This window comes from Scyliorhinus torazame, chromosome 24, assembly GCF_047496885.1.
Source record: "Scyliorhinus torazame isolate Kashiwa2021f chromosome 24, sScyTor2.1, whole genome shotgun sequence".
In the NCBI taxonomy this organism is placed as follows: Eukaryota; Metazoa; Chordata; class Chondrichthyes; order Carcharhiniformes; family Scyliorhinidae; genus Scyliorhinus; species Scyliorhinus torazame.
In genome coordinates, this window is record NC_092730.1 from 12,189,031 (window position 1) to 12,209,114 (window position 20,084).

Sequence of the window (20,084 nt, forward strand, 5' to 3'; positions counted from 1 at the left end):
TGGAGGCCACCATCTTCTCCTCAGGGTGTCCGCGGGCTGCCCCACCCCCCAGTCCCTTGGCCCGGACGGTCTCTGCACTGACGTGCTCTCCCACTGGCATCGCAGAGAGTCGGGTGTGGGACAGGGAGGGCGAAGATGCATGTCAGGCCTCAGTCTGTATCCCGTTGGGCGGGAGAGTAATCGGTTTTGCAGGCGTTCAATAGCGGAAGATTCCGCCATCATTTCACGCCTGCGTAAAATCGAACTGTCGACCCCCTGTTGCATATCCCTCCTGTCATGATATACAGACAGGCACAGACAGGCAGCTAATGAACACAGAGAACAGGACATGACCAATGAGCGGGCAGGACACTCAGAGGTGGGATCTCACTATAAAAGGCACGAGGCACTCACACTCCACCTCTTTCCACTGATGAACATCTACAGAGTGAGTCAGGGTGTATGTACAGCGTCACACCTCCAGCACGTGGCTCAGAGCTAGTCTGGTCCAGTCAGACAGAGTAACCACACTTAGGTTAGCAGAGAGTCGAACTCATAGAGAACTGTGCTAACTGTGCGACAGGATCAATAAATCAGTTTGAACTAACTTCAAGGTCTGGAGTATCTTTTGGTTAAAGCTGCATCCAGTTGCAGCCTGTGTTATCCCAGAGTATATATCACATCACCTCTCCCCCCCTCGCCCCCTCACCCGCTATTGATCCTGCCAAGAATCCCACCCATCGCACACCACCCTCCAAATGATACGGTACACAGCCTAGGGCCTAATTTCTCCCCTGGGCCCCCCCTTGAATAGCCGCTGCAAATTATAATACACACAGGGCCTAACCTCCCGCATCAATATCGGGCCGCATCAATAAACAGGGGCTGGTTTAGCACACTGGGCTAAACCGCTGGCTTTGAAAGCAGACCAAGGCAGGCCAGCAGCACGGTTCAATTCCCGTACCGGCCTCCCCGAACAGGCGCCGGAATGTGGCGACTAGGGGCTTTTCACAGTAACTTCATTTGAAGCCTACTCGTGACAATCAGCGATTTTCATTTTCATTTCATTCCTATCCTTCTCCCTGAATGCGAGAGAGCGACGGTTAATATCCTTCGCAATCCTGCCCCTTTGATGTGAGGAAGATATTGTGGCTCAGACTGTGACCTGCAGCCACGTCTGATCTCGGCCTCATCTGTCAGGCTGCAGAGATGGAAAGTATTATCGACAGAAAGCAATGGACCGGCTGAAATGAATCGTCTGATCTCTAACTGGCAGGATTAGGGACAGTCGGATTTGCTGTTTGATTGCATTGTTTAATCTCTTATAGATCTTTCCAATTTCTTTGCTCCCCCCCCCCCCCTCCCCCCCCACCCGCCCCCCCAGCCCCTGCCCCCGTTTCTGGCAAAAGGAAGCGCAGGAACATGTTTCTGTGTCAGGCCTCAATCATCAAAGAGGCTTTATCCTCTTTACTTTCAATTTTCTTGCCGTCCTCCCTCATCCGCGGAGACCGTTTCCTCACTGAGCTGCGGGCCTGAGCGGCCATGGGGGGGGTGTCACAGCCGAGTGCAATCTATTATTCATCCGACACCGACCCTGGCAGGTGGGCCTCAGGCGTGGCTCAGTGGGCAGCCCTCTCGTTCCGAGCCGAAAGTCCGTGCGTTCAAAGCTCCGCTCCACAGGCTTCACAAGCAGAAAGAACAGGCCGGGGGGGGGGGGGGGGGGGGGGGCGCCGCATCTTTGGGACCGGGGCCTTGATCCCAGGTGGCTTCCAGGTGGACGCATTTTGAAGAGGGGAGGAACACGCGGCTTGGGGGGGGGAACCGTAAAATCCCGCCCGATGTCTGTACCCCCTCACAGCGCAGGCCTCGCTCAGTGGAGTGCAAAGTAGGTGTTCCAGGAGGGGTTTCCAGTTCGAGGCAACTGGGTCGGGAGGCTCGGGATTTAATTTTGGGACAAATCGCCAGTCAATCCTTGGATTCCCAGGTGGGCGGCTGATGTACCGTCAATGACCACGAGACGAGAATGGTGGAACAATCGAGGCTTTATTGAGCAAAGCTGTTGTGCCTCCTGTAGCTGGAACCAGAATGGCTGCAGCGCAGGAGAGCACACACTTTTATACTCCGCCTGCTGGGCGGAGCCAGCAGGCAGGGATTTACCGTCGTACCTCTAATATACGGGCAGTGCCGTAATACGTACAATATAGCACTAGTGGTGTTTGCCATAGCGGACTGAGCAGTAAGCTCAAAGAGATGGAACAAGTCAGGAGCTAAACATCACCTCGATCCCAGCGTACTAATGACCATCGCCTCTCGGCATTAGTTGCCGTTTTTCTTTCTCATAGAAAGGTTGAAACCTTTTTCGATCTTTTCTGTGTTTCTCACTGGTGTTTTCTAAGGCACGGTTGTTTTTTTCCCCAGCACCAGCTGTCTCTAATCTGCAGATGCCAAGATTTTTAACATGTGCATCAAGACCAGCAAAGATTGTCTGCTTCAATTTGGCTCCTTTCTTTCTCTCCTTGTAGACGTCATCCACACGGTGGGGCCCGTCGTACGGGGAAAGGAAAGGCTCCCGGAGAACGACCTGCGGAGTTGTTACCTAAAGAGCCTGAAACTTGCCGAGGACAACAGACTGCGCACCATCGTAAGTTGACACAGCAAAAGGCAGCCGCCAATTAAGGAGAGAATCTCGGCATCTAGTTATGGGCCAGGGTTTAGAAAACTCCAAAGTATATCGTTGAGTTCACCTGACCTACAACTGTTTATTGATTTTGGTTACGATAAGCACAAGTCCCTACCTTTCAGGTGTTAGTCAACAGAGGCCTTAAGCACTTTTCCTCAAAAACAAAGTTTATTCTACGAATTTAGTTAACATTTTTATAAACACACACAGTAAGCATTTTTATCAACTACCAACATAAATACCCCACACAGCTACAGTACTCTATGTATAACCCTTAATGAATTCCCCCTTTAACTGTTCCAATTTAATAACAAGATCCCATGAACCAAAAAACCCTTTTTACCAAAAACAGCAGGTAAGGAGAATCATTGGGGTTTTCCTTGGAATAACTCTTTAAAATTGAAAATAGAGAGACAGGCCAAGATACTTCTCGGTCTGAGTCGACAGCAGCCAAATGTGAAAACGAAAGTAAAAAACTCATAGAGCCACAAACCAGCTCCAAACTAAAGCGGAAGTAAAAACCAACTCCAGGGCCACAGCCCAGCTCCACCCACACAATGACATCACTGAAGCCATGCGATAAGACAAGAACATTTCTTAAAGGGACACTCCCATGACAATCTTCTATTTTTATAGGAGCTGATGTGGGGAATCTTCGTCCTTTGAAAGAGGCATCAATTGTTTATTCGCTCAAAATGGGACTATGTCCCCCACGTCGGTGGAGTTTTACTCCCGCAATTCCTATTGAAAAGTTGAACTGATTCAATGCCCTGCAGGGGGCGAGCAAGGACCTGGAGTGAATCTCGCAGCTTTAGCTGCGGATACGGCCCCCCCCCCCCCCGCACTTCCAATTCGGAGTCCGCACATACGCACGGCGGCGACCTCCAGCGGCCACGCCGAGCTCCATGGCGGACCCGGACTGCGGAACGCCCGGACCGGCGCTGGGCCCGATTGCGGCGTGAAAGTGGATTCCGCGGAGAATCCAGCCCCTGATATTTACATATCATCTTTAACACAATAAAATTCCCCCACTTCACGGCGCACATTAGCAAATAAAATTTGATATTGGGCAACATGAGGAGATATTACAACGGGTAGCCCCAAGGTTTGATCTAAAAAAGAGGTTTCAAGGAGCCTCTTAGAGGAGGAGAGGGAGGCGGAGAGCCTTAGTCGGAGACGACCAGAACTCAGGGCCCCCCAGGCAGCGAGCGGAATCGGGGGATGCTCAAGAGATCGGAATCGGAGACACCTGGAGATGTTGGAGGGCCGCAGGGGCTGGAGGAGGAGGCTGCACTGATAGTCGCACCTGAACTACAGACGTGACATTGTCCATTTCCAGTCACCGGATAGCGACGGAGAGCGAGAATGCTGCTTGACTTCGACCATGTTTTTAAAGTGATCCAACACTGTGGCTCTTCCACATCATCACATCAGGCTGACTCTCCTGACACATTAAGAGGGCCCATCTTGCACAGGAGAGGCAATGACCCAGAGTTGGAGGCCGCAATTCGTTTCCCAATGCTGTTAAACTCAATGGGCAGTTTGTTAATGACACGAATATGGCCCCTTTCCTTTTCTTAAGTCAGTTCCCATCATCTAGATAGAGGGTGACTGTTCAAGACGAAACACTCATTCCTTTATTCCTCTGCACAATTTCTCCCACATTTTATTATCGTGCTCGGTCTGTATCTCAAGCATTGTTTATTATTCTGGGCCTCCTATCCTCCGGCATTTAGCCCTGCTTGCTCGGCCCCTGAAGACTCAGAGGGCGAAGGCACCCTCTTGTGTGGTACAGCCTCGCAGCCCAGAGAGTCTCGCAGTAAACCCCACCTTAGCCGGGATAGAACAAAGAACAAGAACAAAGAACAATACAGCACAGGAACAGGCCCTTCGGCCCTCCAAGCCTGCGCCGATCACGTGTCCTATCTGTGATGATATACATCACTGTAAGTACACAAAGGGTTAATGTACATACACTACACCTAGCTAGACACTAGAGGGAGCACCAGAGACATGACACACAGACAGTCAACCAATAGGTCAGTAAGATAGGACACGACCAATGGGCAGTCACGATACACACAGAGGTGACACTACCACAGGAGGGCATTACACCAACCCATATAAAAGGACACATCACACATGCTCAGTCTCTTTCCAGTGGAGCCTCTCAGTGAGTACAGACACAGGGCTGATTGAACATCACACCCACCATATGGATTGTAGCAGACTGGTTCATCAGTCTGAGTAGCTATAGAAGGATTAACAGTAGCGTTGAATCCAAGTAGGAGAATTGTTAACAGTAATAAACGTGTTGAAGCTATCTCCGAGTCTGAACCTTCCTTTGTCAGAGTGCACATCAAGGAAGCAGCTTATGTTACGTCAAGAGCGTAACAAGACACTATCCAGACCGACCGCCTGTATCCTTCTATACCTCGTCTGTTCATGTGCCCATCCAGATAAGTCTTAAAGGTCGCTAACGTATCTGCCTCAACCACCTCACTGGGCCGTGCATTCCAGGCCACCACCACCCTCTGTGTAAAAATCTTCCATTTTCCACCTGTGCTGCCACTTTGATACTTCTCTTGGCCTCGGTCACCCTTAACTGGGGAAGGCCGGAGCAAGATGAGACCAACTTGGGATCGATGCCCGGAGCCCATTGTCGGAAAATGCACCTGTATGTGGGCATCGGGTGAGAACAGGCCTAGGTCTACAGGTGTGCAAGCCCGGTTGGACATACACCTGGAGGTCTGATCCAATGGCTTCCTAACTATCCCGTACACCCCCTCACCCCATCACCCTCGCCTTCGCCCAAAAAGGCAACCCTCACGGTGCCTTATCAGAAAGTGAAGAAATTGTCCATTACCCAGAACTATCAGTCTTGACTGTCAGTTTTGCCTTCAATGCTTGAGCAACCAACAAACACAGATTTATTTTCATTTAAACTGTTTTCCATTGCCTGATATGATTTTATTCCTGGGTTTTACTTGCATCAGCATCCCACAGATCAGTCTTTAAGGTCTTGAGGAGTCCAATGCAATCTTGGACGAGTGACAACCCCTAGCTAGGCTAGTTTGTGATGCTATCCATTAGGGTTCAGGGACTGGGTTTAGCTCAGTTGGCTGGGTGGCCGATGCCTTATGAGGTCTACAGTGGCGGGGGTTCAATTCCCGTCCCGGCTGAAGCTATTCATGAAGGCCCTCGCCTGACGTGTGGTGGCCCTCCAGTTAAACCACCGCCAGCCATCTCTCTCTCACAGGGGAGAGCAGCCTGTGGTCCACTGGGTCTGTGGTGACATTCACTCCACCGAACCTGCACATCTTTGGACTGTGGGAGGAAACCGGGGCACCCGGAGGAAACCCACGCAGACACGGGGGAGACAGTGACCCAAGCCGGGAATCGAACCTGGGACCCTGGCGCTGTGCTACCGTGCCGCCCTACTCACTGTCCACACCATCGCAATGGAGCATTTCCATGGGACCGCGGAAATGTGTCCCAGAAGGTGGGAAGAATTGGGAGAAAAACATCCACCTGTGAAACAAAAACAGAAAGTGCGGAAGATGCTCAGCTGGTCAGGGAGGATCTGTGGAGAGAGCGAAACAGAGTTAGTCATTGAGGTTATGATAAAGTTCACCCTGTTCTCACTTTCTACTCCACCAATCTCCGGCTTGAACGAATCGCCGTCCGCCATCGCCACCGCTTCCAGTGTATCACCACCCTCTTCCCCTCCCCGCTGCTTCCAGGATTCTGATAGGTCTGGTGACACCCTGATTCACTCCTCATCCACCCTGCCAGCCGCCCTCACCTTCCAGGGGAACCTTTCTAAACAAGGGCAAGAGTTACGACATCTGGCCCATTACCCTCTCCCTTCTCCCCGCCCAAGGTCCTAAACGCTCCTTCCAGACGCGACAGCGATTTGCATGCGCTTCCTTCAGTTCTGCACAGTGTGTTCCCTGCTCCCAATATGGCCTCTTCTACATCGGGAAGACAAAATGCAGATTGGGCGACCACTTTGCGGGAACCGTCCATCCCAAGCCAAACATCCTGTCAATAACTTATTACGCTATTATGAAATTCTTCCCTCTGCCCCCACCCTGAGCTCTCTGTCCTTGGCCTGCTGTGACGTTCCCAGCGAATCTCAATCGAACTCAACCAGGGATGTACTTCTGAGGCTGTTTAAGGCTCTGGTCAGACACCATTTGGAGTAATGTGAGCACTTTTGGGCCCCGTATCTAAGGAAGGATGTGCTGGGGCCTTGGAAAGGGTCCAGAGGAGGTTCACAAGAATGATCCCCGGAATGAAGAGCTTGTTGTATGAGGAACGGTTGAGGACTCTGGGTCTGTACTCTTTGGAGTTTAGAAGGATGAGGGGGATCTGATTGAAACTTACAGGACACTGCGAGGCCTGGATAGAGTGGACGTGGAGAGGATGTTTCCACTTGTAGGAAAAACTAGAACCGGAGGACACAGCCTCAGACTGAAGGGACGGTCCTTTAAAACAGAGATGAGGAGGAATTTCTTCAGCCAGAGGGTGGTGAATCTGTGGAACTCTTTGCCGCAGAAGGCTGTGGAGGCCAATTCACTGAGTGTCTTTAAGACAGTGTTGGATAGGTTCTTGATTAATAAGGGGGATCAGGGGTTATGGGGAGAAGGCAGGAGAATGGGGAAAATATCAGCCATGATTGAATGGCGGAGCAGCCTCGATGGGCCGAGTGGCCTAATTCTGCTCCTATGTCTTATGTTACGATCTTAACTCCTGGAATGGTTACACCAGGAAATTAACTCCTGGAGAATCCGGGCGATCCGAGAGAGTCGGCGATCCCTTGCTGCAAAGTGCACACGCGCCTCGCGCTTGATTAGGACAGTCACTCACGGCTGAACCTCACGAATTGAGAACGGCCATTCGGGCGAGGGACGAGAGGACACCCAGGGCAACAGTGCCACAACAAGGAATTGGCATCTTGCCACGGCAGGAGGAAACCGGAGGGGAGAAAACGTGCTGAAAATCAACAAAGGCAAGTGGGCCGCTGGAAGCAGAGGTTGGCATGGTATCCATGTCAGCTGTCCCATTCACCACAAGTACATCAGTCACACAGATTGAACAACAATGTGTGGCGGCGCGGCCTGGCATTAAACAGATCCTCTGCCCGCATTGTTCCACTTTAAAAATGCGGATTACCAGCATGTGTTACAGATTGACTGCGGGCCGCCTTCCGGACAAACAACCCTGCGGCCTCGATTCCCAGTCCCCTGGCTCCGTGTTACACGGGGGGGGTCTATCGGCCCCCTCCACAACTGGGAGAGTGGGCAAGCAGACCGTGGTTGTTTCCAAGTGGGTGTGTGAGTGGATTCTGATTGCTTGCATGTTCACGCCCAAGGAACATTTTGCCAGTGTTGAGTCCCCCACGATAGATTGTCTTTCTTATTCATCCGCGGGACGTGGGCAGCCTCTGTTGCCCACTCCCGAGAAGGTGGTGGGGACCTCCCTTCTTGAATCACTGCCGTCCATTGTGGTAAACACCACTGGTAACATATTGCATGTATTACGGTACTGATGCGCAATCAATTACTCTCAAGTCAAGGTGAGTCATGACTAATAGGTTTTGATCTGCTAGAACTCTTCCCCAGCAGCTTCGATACAGAAAGTGAAGGCTGCTGGGACGGCATTGGTTCTTATACTCCGCCTCTCAGGGCGGAGCTATGTACATCGGCCAATGGTAGACTCCTGGGTCTAGCCAATGGTCATCCCCTCTCAGGTATCGCAATACCTGGTATTACCTCAGATACTGCCACTGTATTACAGGTACCGCAGTAAATCCCAGTCTGCTGGTCCTCCCAGCAGGCGGCGTATAAAAGTGTGTGCTCTCCTGCGCTGCTCCCATTCTGGTTCCAGCTGCAGGAGGCACACCTTGTGCAATAAAGCCTCGATTGTTCCACCCTTCTCGTCTCGTGGTAATTGGCGGTACATCGATTTATTGCACAAGATTTTAAAAGGTGGACTTCCTAATCAAGCCTGATCGCCTGCAGCTGAGCCCTCACGCAGCCAACGCCACGTCCACCTTCAACCACTGGCTAGCCTGCTTCGAAGGCTACCTCAGAGCAGCCGCTGAAGAACTCTCGGACCTGCAGAAGCTCCAGGTCCTCTACTCACGGGTGAGCCCTGAAATGTTCCCCCTCATCCGGGATGCGGCCACCTAGACAGAAGCGATGACGCTACTAAAGGGACATTACGTTAATCGGTGAATCAAATGTATGCCATGCACCTCCTGGCCACGAGACGGCAACTCCCGGGGGAGACTCTGGACGATTTGCTGTGGGCTCTGCAGATTCTCGGTAGGAACTGTGACTGCCAGGCAGTTTCGGCAGTCCAACACACCGAACTATTAATCAGAGACGCTTATGTCACGGGCATGAAGTCTACGTACGTTCGCCAGCGACTATTGGAAGGGGGTACGCTCGATCTTGCGGAGACTCGGCAGCTCGCTAATTCACTGGAAGTGGCCTCCCATAATTTGGAGGCCGAGACCCCCCCGACTGCGCGGCACCCTCGTGGGCATCGTGGGCCCCACCAGCTGCCGACTCGCACTCACCGCAAGCCTGCGCCGCGCGGCAGCCAGCAGGCTGGGATTTACTGTGGTACCTGTAATACATGGGCAGTACCGTAATACATGCAATGTGTTACTAGTGGTCTTTACCACATCCATGATACAGAATAAATCTCGCTCCGCGCCGTCCTGTCAACGATTCTCAAGTCAGGCACAGCCCTTTCTGTACTACATCCAAAATGTGCTTCATTCCAAAAGATCGTAACGGCATATTCAGAACAGTTGAAACTTGGCACAACGTAAAGGGCTGTTTCATTCGATATTACACGTGAGCTGCCTGACTAACACATCATGTTCGCCATACAGTCCCAGGGCTTTTACATGGGCTCCAGCCCTTTTGGTGTGCATTGAAGGGAGGTTGAAGTGACCTTGCCCCATTGAGCCATGGCGTCAGCTTGGCCCCCTCCCCTCTCCCACAAGCTTTTAGTGTCCGTCTCCAATACTTGGCCATCGACAGCTGTTTGCACTGGAAGAACAGCATGTTTCTGGGTAAACCAGAGTATCTTTCAATGAGGCAACATGGGCTAGGTCATAATAATCTTTATTATTGTCACAGGTAGGCTTACATTAACACGGCAACGAAAATCCCCTCGTCGCCACACTCCGGCGCCCGTTCGGGTACACGGAGGGAGAATTCAGAATGTCCGATTCACCTTAACAAGCACGCCTTTCGGGGACTTGTGGGAGGAAACCGGAGCACCCGGAGGAAACCCTCGCAGACACGGGGAGGAGAACGCGCAGACTCCGCGCAGACAGTGACCCAAGACGGGAATCAAACCCAGGACCCTGGCCCTGTGAAGCAACATTGCTAGCCGCTGGGCTACCTTGCCTCAGCAATGCCCCCTTTGCAGAACCCCATCAAAGATTCTCGAGTTGAGCGCAACATGGGCAAAATATACACTAAGCTGCCTTTATACTGGTCAATCAAAGATTCTAAGATCAAGCCCAATGTAATCCTCACACAAACAATGTAGCCCCCCCCCCCCCTACTCAGGCTAATATTGTACTTCAACCTACAAAACCCTATACCCGAACATTTTGACATCTTTACGTTTCAAATGTGCTCAAAACCGATACGCGGTCATTTGACATCAAATGCTCTCATTTGGAATGAGCTTTTCATGCCGTCAGCAGCTTTTCACCATCTCTGACATCAAATTCGATCAACGGCAAAAGGCGCTCGAGGGCACCGAGCGCGCCTGAAGCTATCAAATACGCTCAGAGCTAGCGAGTGAGTTCAGAACTAACAAATGCACTTAAAGGTGGCCAATGCACTCCAAGGCATCAAATGCGCTCAAAGGAATCAAATGTGTGCAGCATTGAAAAATAGAAGGAAATTAAATTACTTAAATAATTTCCGAGTTTATTCAGTCTTTTTCTCATTCGCTGCAAAAGGCCTTCCCACTGCACGTGTCTGAGAGCGCCACCAGATCCTCAACCGGCTCTTAATTTATCTTGTGCATACTGGTAGCACAGTGGTTAGCACCGTCGCTGCACAGCTCCAGGGTCCCGGGTTCGATTCCCGGCTTGGGTCACTGTCTGCGCGGAGTCTGCACGTCCCCCCCCCCCCCCCCCCCCCGTGTCTGCGTGGGTTTCCTCCGGGTGCTCCGGTTTCCTCCCGCAAGTCCAAAGATGTGCAGGTTAGGTGGATTGGCCGCGCTAAATTGCCCCTTAGTGTCTAAAAAGGTGAGGTGGAGTTACTGGGTTGGGGGGGGGGTAGGGTGGGCTTAGGTCGGGTGCTCTTTCCAAGGTCGGTGCAGACTCGATGGGCCGAATGGCCTCCTTCTGCACTGTAAATTCTATGATTCGATGAATTGCCATCCTGGGGGAAAAAAGCATACAGGATGTGGGGCAATCATCTTTAATTCGCACCCTTAGAAAACGTAGCACAGCCAGGTGGCATTCAGCACAAGGGTTAGTGAGAATTTAAACATCATGAAACTCATTGGAGTTTGCTGCCAAACTATTTGGGAGAGACAGCCCTGTCGCGTATCTATTGTGGCTCTGAGAATACTGGGTGACTGCTGATTTTCCTGACGGACGTACACACAGTCTCACCGCAATGTGCGCCGGGGTCCTGAGATGCAGCAGCTAAATTTAACGCAGGGCGTGCGGCGCTTGGGTGGCGAGCTGGAGGAAGCGGGGGAGGGAGTCAGGTGATGTTTCGGCCTGACTCGGAGACAGTGCGGCTGATTACTTGCGTAGCTGACGTTGTTTGGCGGCGTTACAAGCATCAACTCACCGGGATCGAGGAGTGAGTGGCTTGACGGCGGGCTGAGGGCCCCGCGGTTCAAATCAGACTCTGCTTCTTGTGGAGGAAGATGACAAGGAACACTCGGTGAGCCGGTCGATCTGCTCACGGGGTTCAGGCAATGCCATCAACCAGAACAGCAACGTTGTGTAGTTTGTCAGCGGGTCATCAATTCTCCCCAGATCTCCGTCCTCACTATTTTTCCTTCAGGCGGGTGATGGTTTTATCAACGGCGTTACTGACACTTTGCATTCCCGATTTCGGGAAGGGACTTTAAATTTGAACTTCTGTCCCCGGGGGTGGGGGGGGGGGGGGGGGGGTCTCCGGATTACCACTCCAGCAGCGTTACCACCGTGCCACTGTCTCCCCCTATGTCACTGTCATGATGTAGGATAAGCAGCAGCCAGCTTGCGCACAGCAAGATACCACAAACAGCGCTGAAACACTGACAAGGTGATATGATTTATAGGATGATACGTTGGCCGTTTGGCTATTTTTTAACAGCGTTTTGTAGAGCAGTGCGATTTTATTTATTCGTTGGGGGCAGCACTTATTGCCCATCCCTGATTGCGCCTTGAGTAGGTGGTGGGCGAGCCGCCTTCTTAGACCGCGGCAGTCCCATGTGGTGTAGGTGGCGCCAGGGAGGATTTTGACCCAGCGACAGTGAAGGACCGGCCCATCTATTTCCAAATCAGGAATTCCACCTCTTGCGCAAACACGGCTGGAATTCTCCGGCCGTTGCGATTTGCTTTTCCCGCTGGCAGCGCAGCACCCCGCCCCGCGCGGGCTTCCCGGCGGAGTGGGGTGGCTTCAATGGGAAATCCCATCGCCGACGAGCGGAGGGAAGACAGCATCCCGGTGGTGCACCCACAGAGAGAGGGACATTTAAGGCTCTGCTTTGCTTTATTTGATCTGCTCCGCTTATCGTTGTGATAACCCACGCGCGATGGAAGCCAAATGCCGGGTGGCTTCACACAAAGGCTGCCGTCTCGTTAGCATCTCTCTGACGAGGGATATGCTGTTGCAGAGCCTGTTGACAGGCAAGGGGAAGGAAGCCAATTGACTCTGATTGCCTCGCCTTCGCTCACCCATCACTGCGCGTAAACACAATGCCCCTAGGGTTTCCACTGAAGGTTTTGTGAACATTCTCACTGACTAATGGGACACTTAGGGAGATGGTTCATTATTTATGAGGCAGACTTTGAGTGGAAGATTTATTTTTCTCTTCACCGTTTTTCTTCAGTTTGTTTCCTGCACCGGCCAACAGCATTTTGGATTTTACGCCTCCCGCATTTCTCCCAATCCCCCCCCACCGTCTCGGAGGTGTCCGGCTGTTCGCTTCACATCCCACTTTGGATTAATGGCAACTTCTTCCAGCTGAACATTGGAAAGATCAAAACCATTGACCCATGAATTTGGCTGCGCAGGTTCGGGCATTAATTGGGCCTACTAAGCTTCGATACGGAGATCTGGAAGCTCGCACACATTTGCTAGGTTCAATGGTTGTGGTGTGGGCGTTGTTGGCAAGGCTAGCAGTTACTGCCCATTCCTAATTGTCCTTGAGTAGGCGATGTGCCATGTTCTTGAACCGATGCAGTCTGGGTCACGTAGGTCGGTGCACGCTTCCAAAGCTTTGCTGTTGAATTCCTATCCTGCACCCAGTCCCACTCACCCAACACTCCTGCCCTTGTTCTACGAGATTCTGGTCCCAATTTAAAATCCTCATCCTTGTGTTTAAATTGCTCCATGCCCATTCCTCGCTCTGTAACCTTGCAGCCTGATTGATCGATTGATATTTACTGTCACATGTACCGAAGCACAGTGAAAAGTATTTCTCTGCGGCCAAGGGAACGTACACAGTACGTACGGAGTAGACAAAAGAATAATCGACAGAGAAAATTGACAAATGGTACATCGACAGACGGTGATTGGTTACAGTGCGGAGCAAGGGGCCAAACAAAGCAAATACATGAGCAAGAGCAGCATAGGGCGTCGTGAATAGTGTTCTTACAGGGAACAGATCAGTCCGAGGGGGAGTTGTTGAGGAGTCTTGTAGCTGTGGGGAAGAAGCTGGTCCTATGTCTGGATGTGCAGGTCTTCAGACGTCTGTACCTTCTGCCTGATGGAAGGGTCTGGAAGAAGGCAATGCCTGGGTGGGAGGGGTCTCTGACAATGCTGTCTGCCTTCCTGAGGCAGCAGGAGGTATAGACAGGATCAATGGGAGGGTGGCAAGCTTGTGTGATGCACCCCATTCTCTCTTCCGTTCACACTCACATTTTACCTCTGATTTAGTCATAGTACCACTAGTCACGCAAGACACAATGCAAATTCCTCTCCAAACTTTTATCCCCCTTTAAAAACTAATCGCAAACGAAATGGTGCAAAGCTCCTCATACAAATCCAAGCGTGGTCTAACCATTGCTTTGAATTATATTACATTGGCTTCTGGTCTCAAAACATCTCTAATTAGTATTCTCACCCTCATTTTCAAGTTCGTCCATTGCCTGTCCCCCATTTCGATAACCTCCTTCACCCCTACAATCGTTATCTCTGTAAGCTCCTCCAGCCCCCTACACCCCTCCCTATCTATGTAACCTCCTCCAGCCCCTACAACCCTCCCTATCTCTGTCACCTCCTCCAGCCCCTACAACCCTCCCTATCCCTGTAACCTCCTCCAGCCTCCTACACCCCTCCCTATCTCTGTAACCTCCTCCAGCCCCTACAACCCTCCAATCTCTGTAACCTCCTCCAGCCCCTACACCCCTCCCTATCTCTGTAACCTCCTCCAGCCCCTATAACCCTCGCTATCTCTGTAACCTCCTCCAGCCCCTACAACCCTCCCTATCTCTGTAACCGCCTCCAGCCTCCTACACCACTCCCTATCTCTGTAACCTCCTCCAGCCCCGACAACCCCTCCCTATCTCTGTAACCTCCTCCAGACTCCTACACCCCTCCCGATCTCTGTAACCTGCTCCAGTCCCCACTACCCTCCCTATCTCTGTAACCTCCTTCAGCCCTACAATCCCTATCTCTGTAACCTCCTTCACCCCTACAATCCCTATCTCTGTAACCTCCTCCAGCCCCCACTAACCTCCCTATCTCTGTAACCTCCTCCAGCCCCTACACCCCTTCCTATCTCTGTAACCTCATCCAGCCCCTACACCCCTCCCTATCTCCGTAGCCTCATCCAGCCCCTACAACCCTCCCTATCTCTGTAACCTCCTCCAACCCCAACAACCCTCCCTATCTCCGTAGCCTCATCCAGCCCCTACAACCCTCCCTATCTCTGTAACCTGCTCCAGCCCCTACACCCCTCCCATCTCTGTAACCTCCTCCAGCCCCTACACCCCTCCCTATCTCTGTAACCCCCTCCAGCCCCCACTACCCTCCCTATCTCTGTAACCTCATCCAGCCCCTACAACCCTCCCTATCTCTGTAACCTGCTCCAGCCCCTATAACCCTCTCTATCTCTGTAACCTGCTCCTGCCCCTACACCCCTTCCTATCTCTGTAACCTCGTCCAGTTCCTACAACCCTTCCTATCTCTGTAACTTCCTCCAGCCCCTACACCCCTTCCTATCTCCGTAGCCTCATCCAGCCCCTACAACCCTCCCTATCTCTGTAACCTGCTCCAGCCCCAACAACCCCCCCTATCTCCGTAGCCTCATCCAGCCCCTACAACCCTCCCTTTCTCTGTAACCTGCTCCAGCCCCTACACCCCTCCCTATCTCTGTAACCTCCTCCAGCCCCTACACCCCTCCCTATCTCTGTAATCCCCTCCAGCCCCTACAACCCTCCCTATCTCCGTAGCCTCATCCAGCCCTTTACAACCCTCCCTATCTCTGTAACCTCCTCCAGCCCCTACAACCCTCCCTATCCCTGTAACCTCCTCCAGCCCCTACAACCCTCCCTATCTCTGTAACCTCTTCCAGTCCCGCAACCCTCCCTATCTCCGTAGCCTCATCCAGCCCTTTACAACCCTCCCTATCTCTGTAACCTCCTTGAGTCCTACAATCCTTATCTCTGTAACCGCATTCAGCCCTTACAACCTGTGGTAGTCACCACTGATGTATATATTGTACATAGAGGATGTCGGTGTAGGTGATTTGTGGTAAGGCCCTGTACTACAGGTACTGGGGTAGTTCCCTGCCTGCTGGCTCCGCCCAGTAGGCGGAGTATAAATGTGTGTGCTCCCCGTGCAGCAGCCATTTCACCAGCTGCTGTAGGAGGCCACACATCTTAGTGTAATAAAGCCTCGATTGCATCCAACTCTCGTCTTTGTGCAATTGATTGTGCCTCACAACCCTTCGTATCTCTGTAACCTCCTCCAGCCCCTCCAACTCTCCCTTATCTCTGTAACCTTTTCCAGCTGCTAAATCCCGCCCTATTCCTGCGGCCCTGTCACTGGAACCTCTTGAAATTCCTCCGATTTCCATCGCTCCACCCTTGGCGGCCTTGCCTTCATGTGCCTGGAGCCTCGCTCCAGAATTCCCTCCCTAAACCTTTCCGCCTCGCTCTCTCTCTCTCTCCTCCTTTTAGGACTCTCCTTAGAACTGACGTCTGACCAGGGGCTGGTTTTAGCACAGTGGGCTAAGACAGCTGGCTTGCAATGCAGAACAAGGCCAGCAGTGCGGGTTCAATTCCCGTACCGGCCTCCCCCAACAGGCGCCGGAATGTGGCGACTAGGGGCTTTTCACCGTAACTTCATTGAAGCCGACTTGTGACAATAAGCTGTTGTTATTATTGCCTTTGACCCAGCCGTTGATCGCCTGCCCGTGATAACTCCCTTCTGCGACTCGGTGTCAAGTTTGATAACGCTTTTGTGAAGCATTGGTGGGCGATCTTGCTCGCATTCTCCCCACTACGGGCATTCTCTCCGTGTTTGCGTGGGTTTCGCCCCCACAACCCAAAGATGTGCCAGGCAGGTGGATTGGCCGCGCTAAATTGCCCCCGAATGAATTGGGTACTCTAAATTTAAAAAAAATAAGCATTTGGTGTTCTAGTAATTGAAAAGACCTCCCAGTTCTCCACTCCTCACAGCCTCGTTATTGACCGATTAAAGTGGCTCACCCCTGGTGGAGCTGCTACAGTGGCCAATTTTCTACCTCTGTTGGAAGCAATAAACAGGAGGGGATAGGGCGGGAGGGATTTACCTCCTTCCCCCTCCCACCACACACACTCCACTCCTCCCTCTCACCTACCATTCCCACGTGCCTTTCATTGCTGAGTGGATTGAAGTGTGAGGCACCAGGCCTCCTCCCAGCCTGCTGAGAGATCCCTGTTCGTAATGAATTCTATGATTGATGATTGAGTGAGTGGAACTCCTGGGACCTACCCAGCATCGCAGAGTGGCAGGCAACCGCTTAAAACTGGATTGATATTGTTCACCTCTTCCTGGAGCTCCCTGGCTTGATCCATATTGATCGCCAAATCTTCAGCTGTCACTGCGTGAGGGGTGTAAATTCCTGCCTTCTTTCAGTCGGCATCTCTCTCTCTCTCTGTAATAGGCTGCGGGGGGAGGGCAGCCTCAGTACCTGACCCATTTTTATTTTCCAGTGTATTCGATGCAGAAAGTTGCATTCTCGCTTAACTCTGTCTGGGTCTAACGCCTCCACCTCGTGCGCGAGGTTGGGGCTGATACAGCTGAAGGTGGTGTATAGAGCACACCTCACAAGGGCGAGGATGAGCCGGCTCTTTGAAGGGTATAGATGTGTGTGAACGTTGCGGGGGGGGGGGTATCGATGCACGATCAATTGCACAAAGACTTGAGTTGGGTACAACTGAGGCTTTATTGCTCTAAGATGTGTGGCCTCCCACAGCAGCTGGCGAAATGACTGCAGCATGGAGGACACACATATTTATACTCCGCCTACTGGGCGGAGCCAGCAGGCAGGGACTACCAACGTACCTGTAGTGCAGGGCCTACCGTACATCACCTAATAGAGGTGCAACAGTGGTGTACCACACCCGCAAACCACGTTCATATGTTTGGTCCTGAAAGCTGGAGGATTACTGGAAGGAGGTGTTTAGGGTAATCTCTGAAGTGGTGCACGTGAAACTGGACCCGGGCCCTCGGGAGGCCATATTCGGGGTGTCGGACCGGCCGGGGTAGGAAACGGGCGCGGAGGCAGATGTTGTAGCCTTCGCCCCGTTGATCGCCCGAAGGCGGATGCTGTTAGGGTGGAGATCAACCTCTCCACCCTGTGCCCTGGCGTGGCGGGGGGACCTGCTGGAATTCTTGACTCTTGAGAAGGTCAAATTTGAACTTAAGGGAAGGATGTAGGGGTTCTACAATTCATGGGCATTATTCATTATGCACTTTCGAGAATTGGATCACATCGAACTTTACTGGGGGGGGGGGGGGGGGGGGGGGGGGGACGACTGGGGGGGTTGGGGGGAGGGGGGGCTGTGTGTGTTAATGGTGACTATGGGCGATTCCTGATTCCTTTTTGTCATTTGTTTGTGTGAACATGCGGGCTGATGTTTGGGGGTTTGGTGGGAGGATGGGATCGTTGTTATTGATATGGGGATTGACATTGCCTTCGTTACTGATTATTCTTTATTGTTGGTGGGTGAAAATTTGGGAGAAAATGTGAAAGAGGAGGAGAATAAAAATATATTTTTTAAACTCTGTACAGGTCTGAACCAGGAAGATTAGCAGGTCCTCAGGGTGTTTGATTCCCAGACCTCCCTGAGTTAACCAATGAAAGAGAGCAGGGATGTACTGTTGAGGCTGTATGAGGCTCTGGTCAGACCCCATTTGGGATACTGCGAGCAGTTTTGGGCCCCGTGTCTAAGGAAGGGAGTGCTGGCCTTGGAAAGGGTCCCTATCTTTTAATTAAAGCAGTAAAAAAATATGTACAAGGCCAAACAGTACAAAGACCAATTTTGTGTTGGGGAAACAGGGTACCCTCCACTCAGTACCGACGTAGGGGGAGGGGGGGAGAGGATATTCTGATTATTAAAACAGTTCACAACACAGTTGTACAAAAAAACAAACGGTACAATCACTAAACTTTGCGCTGGAGAGACCAGGGGCGGGATTCACCGCAATCGGCGAATCGGTGCGACGCCGGCTCCAAGAATGGCATGAACCACTCTGGCGTCGGAATTCTCCGCAGTTCCGGGGGCTAGGCCGGCACCGGAGGGGTTGGCGCCACGCCAAACGCCGCCGAAGGGACTGCGCGAGTTAGCGCATGCGCAGAACCGCCGGCATGGTTTAGCGCATGCGCAGATCGGGCGGCATATTCTGGCGCATGCGCGGGGAGGTGTCTTCTCCGCGCCGACCATGGCGGAGCCCTAGGGCTGGTGCGGAAGGAAGGAGTGCCCCCACGGCACAGCCCCGCCCGCAGATCGGTGGGCCCCGATTGCGGGCCAAGCCATCGTGGGGGGGGCCCCCGGGGCTGGTTTCCCCCCCGCCCCGCCCCCCGAGGACCGCACCAGCCGGCCTACCAGCCAGGTCCCGCCGTGTGGGATCATGTCCAATCCACGCCGGCGGGACTAGCCGGAGACGGACGGCCGCTCGGCCCATCGGGGCCCGGGGAATTGCCCGGGGGGGGGCCGCAGCCAACGGCCCCCGACCGGCGTGCCGTGATCCCCGGCCCCCGCCCGAAAACCGGTGCCGGAGAATATGGCAGCCGGCGTCGGAGCGGCAGGGCGACACAGTGTCAGACACGAGTGAGCCCTACACCGCACTGCAGAGAGCCTCATGTGAACCCCCCGCTCCCGACACTGGGCGGCTGACAGCCTTCGGACAGTCGCCCTCCGGGCCCGAATCCTCGACCACACTGAGTGTGGCGGGCGACGCGGGACCACCAAACAACCCAGGGCCTGCTGTGTCCAACGATGTGCAGGTTAGGTGGATTGGCCGTGCTAAATTGCCCCTTAGTGTCCAAAGATGTGCAGGTTAGGTGGATTGGCCGTGCTAAATTGCCTCTTAGTGTCCAAAGATGTGCAGGTTAGGTGGATTGGCCGTGCTAAATTGCCCCTTAGTGTCCAAAGATCTACAGGTTAGGTGGATTGGCCGTGCTAAATTGTCCCTTAGCGTCCAAAGATGTGCAGGTTAGGTGGATTGGCCTTGCTAAATTGACCCTTAGTGTCCAAAGATGTGCAGGATAGGTGGATTGGCCGTGCTAAATTGCCCCTTAGTGTCCAAAGATGTGCAGGTTAGGTGGATTGGCCTTGCTAAATTGCCCCTTAGTGTCCAAAGATCTACAGGATAGGTGGATTGGCCGTGCTAAATTGCCCCTTAGTGTCCAAAGATGTGCAGGTTAGGTGGATTGAACGTGCTAAATTGCCTCTTAGTGTCCAAAGATGTGCAGGATAGGTGGATTGGCCGTGCTAAATTGCCCCTTAGTGTCCAAAGATGTGCAGGTTAGGTGGATTGGCCTTGCTAAATTGCCCCTAGTGTCCAAAGATCTACAGGATAGGTGGATTGGCCGTGCTAAATTGCCCCTTAGTGTCCAAAGATGTGCAGGTTAGGTGGATTGGACGTGCTAAATTGCCCCTTATTGTCCAAAGATCTACAGGATAGGTGGATTGGCCGTGCTAAATTGCCCCTTAGTGTCTGAA

General features: G+C 52.5%; 1 protein-coding gene across 6 annotated transcripts in view; it reads left to right on the plus strand.

The window, feature by feature from the left end:
* LOC140399885 (ADP-ribose glycohydrolase MACROD1-like) overlaps positions 1-20,084 on the plus strand; it is a 959,160-nt gene that overhangs the window by 884,240 nt on the left and 54,836 nt on the right. For all 6 annotated transcript variants that reach the window (XM_072489356.1, XM_072489358.1, XM_072489355.1 and 3 more), the window contains one exon: positions 2,502-2,620. In XM_072489356.1, the coding sequence (XP_072345457.1) occupies positions 2,502-2,620 (119 nt within the window). The remainder of the gene's footprint in view (positions 1-2,501; positions 2,621-20,084) is intronic.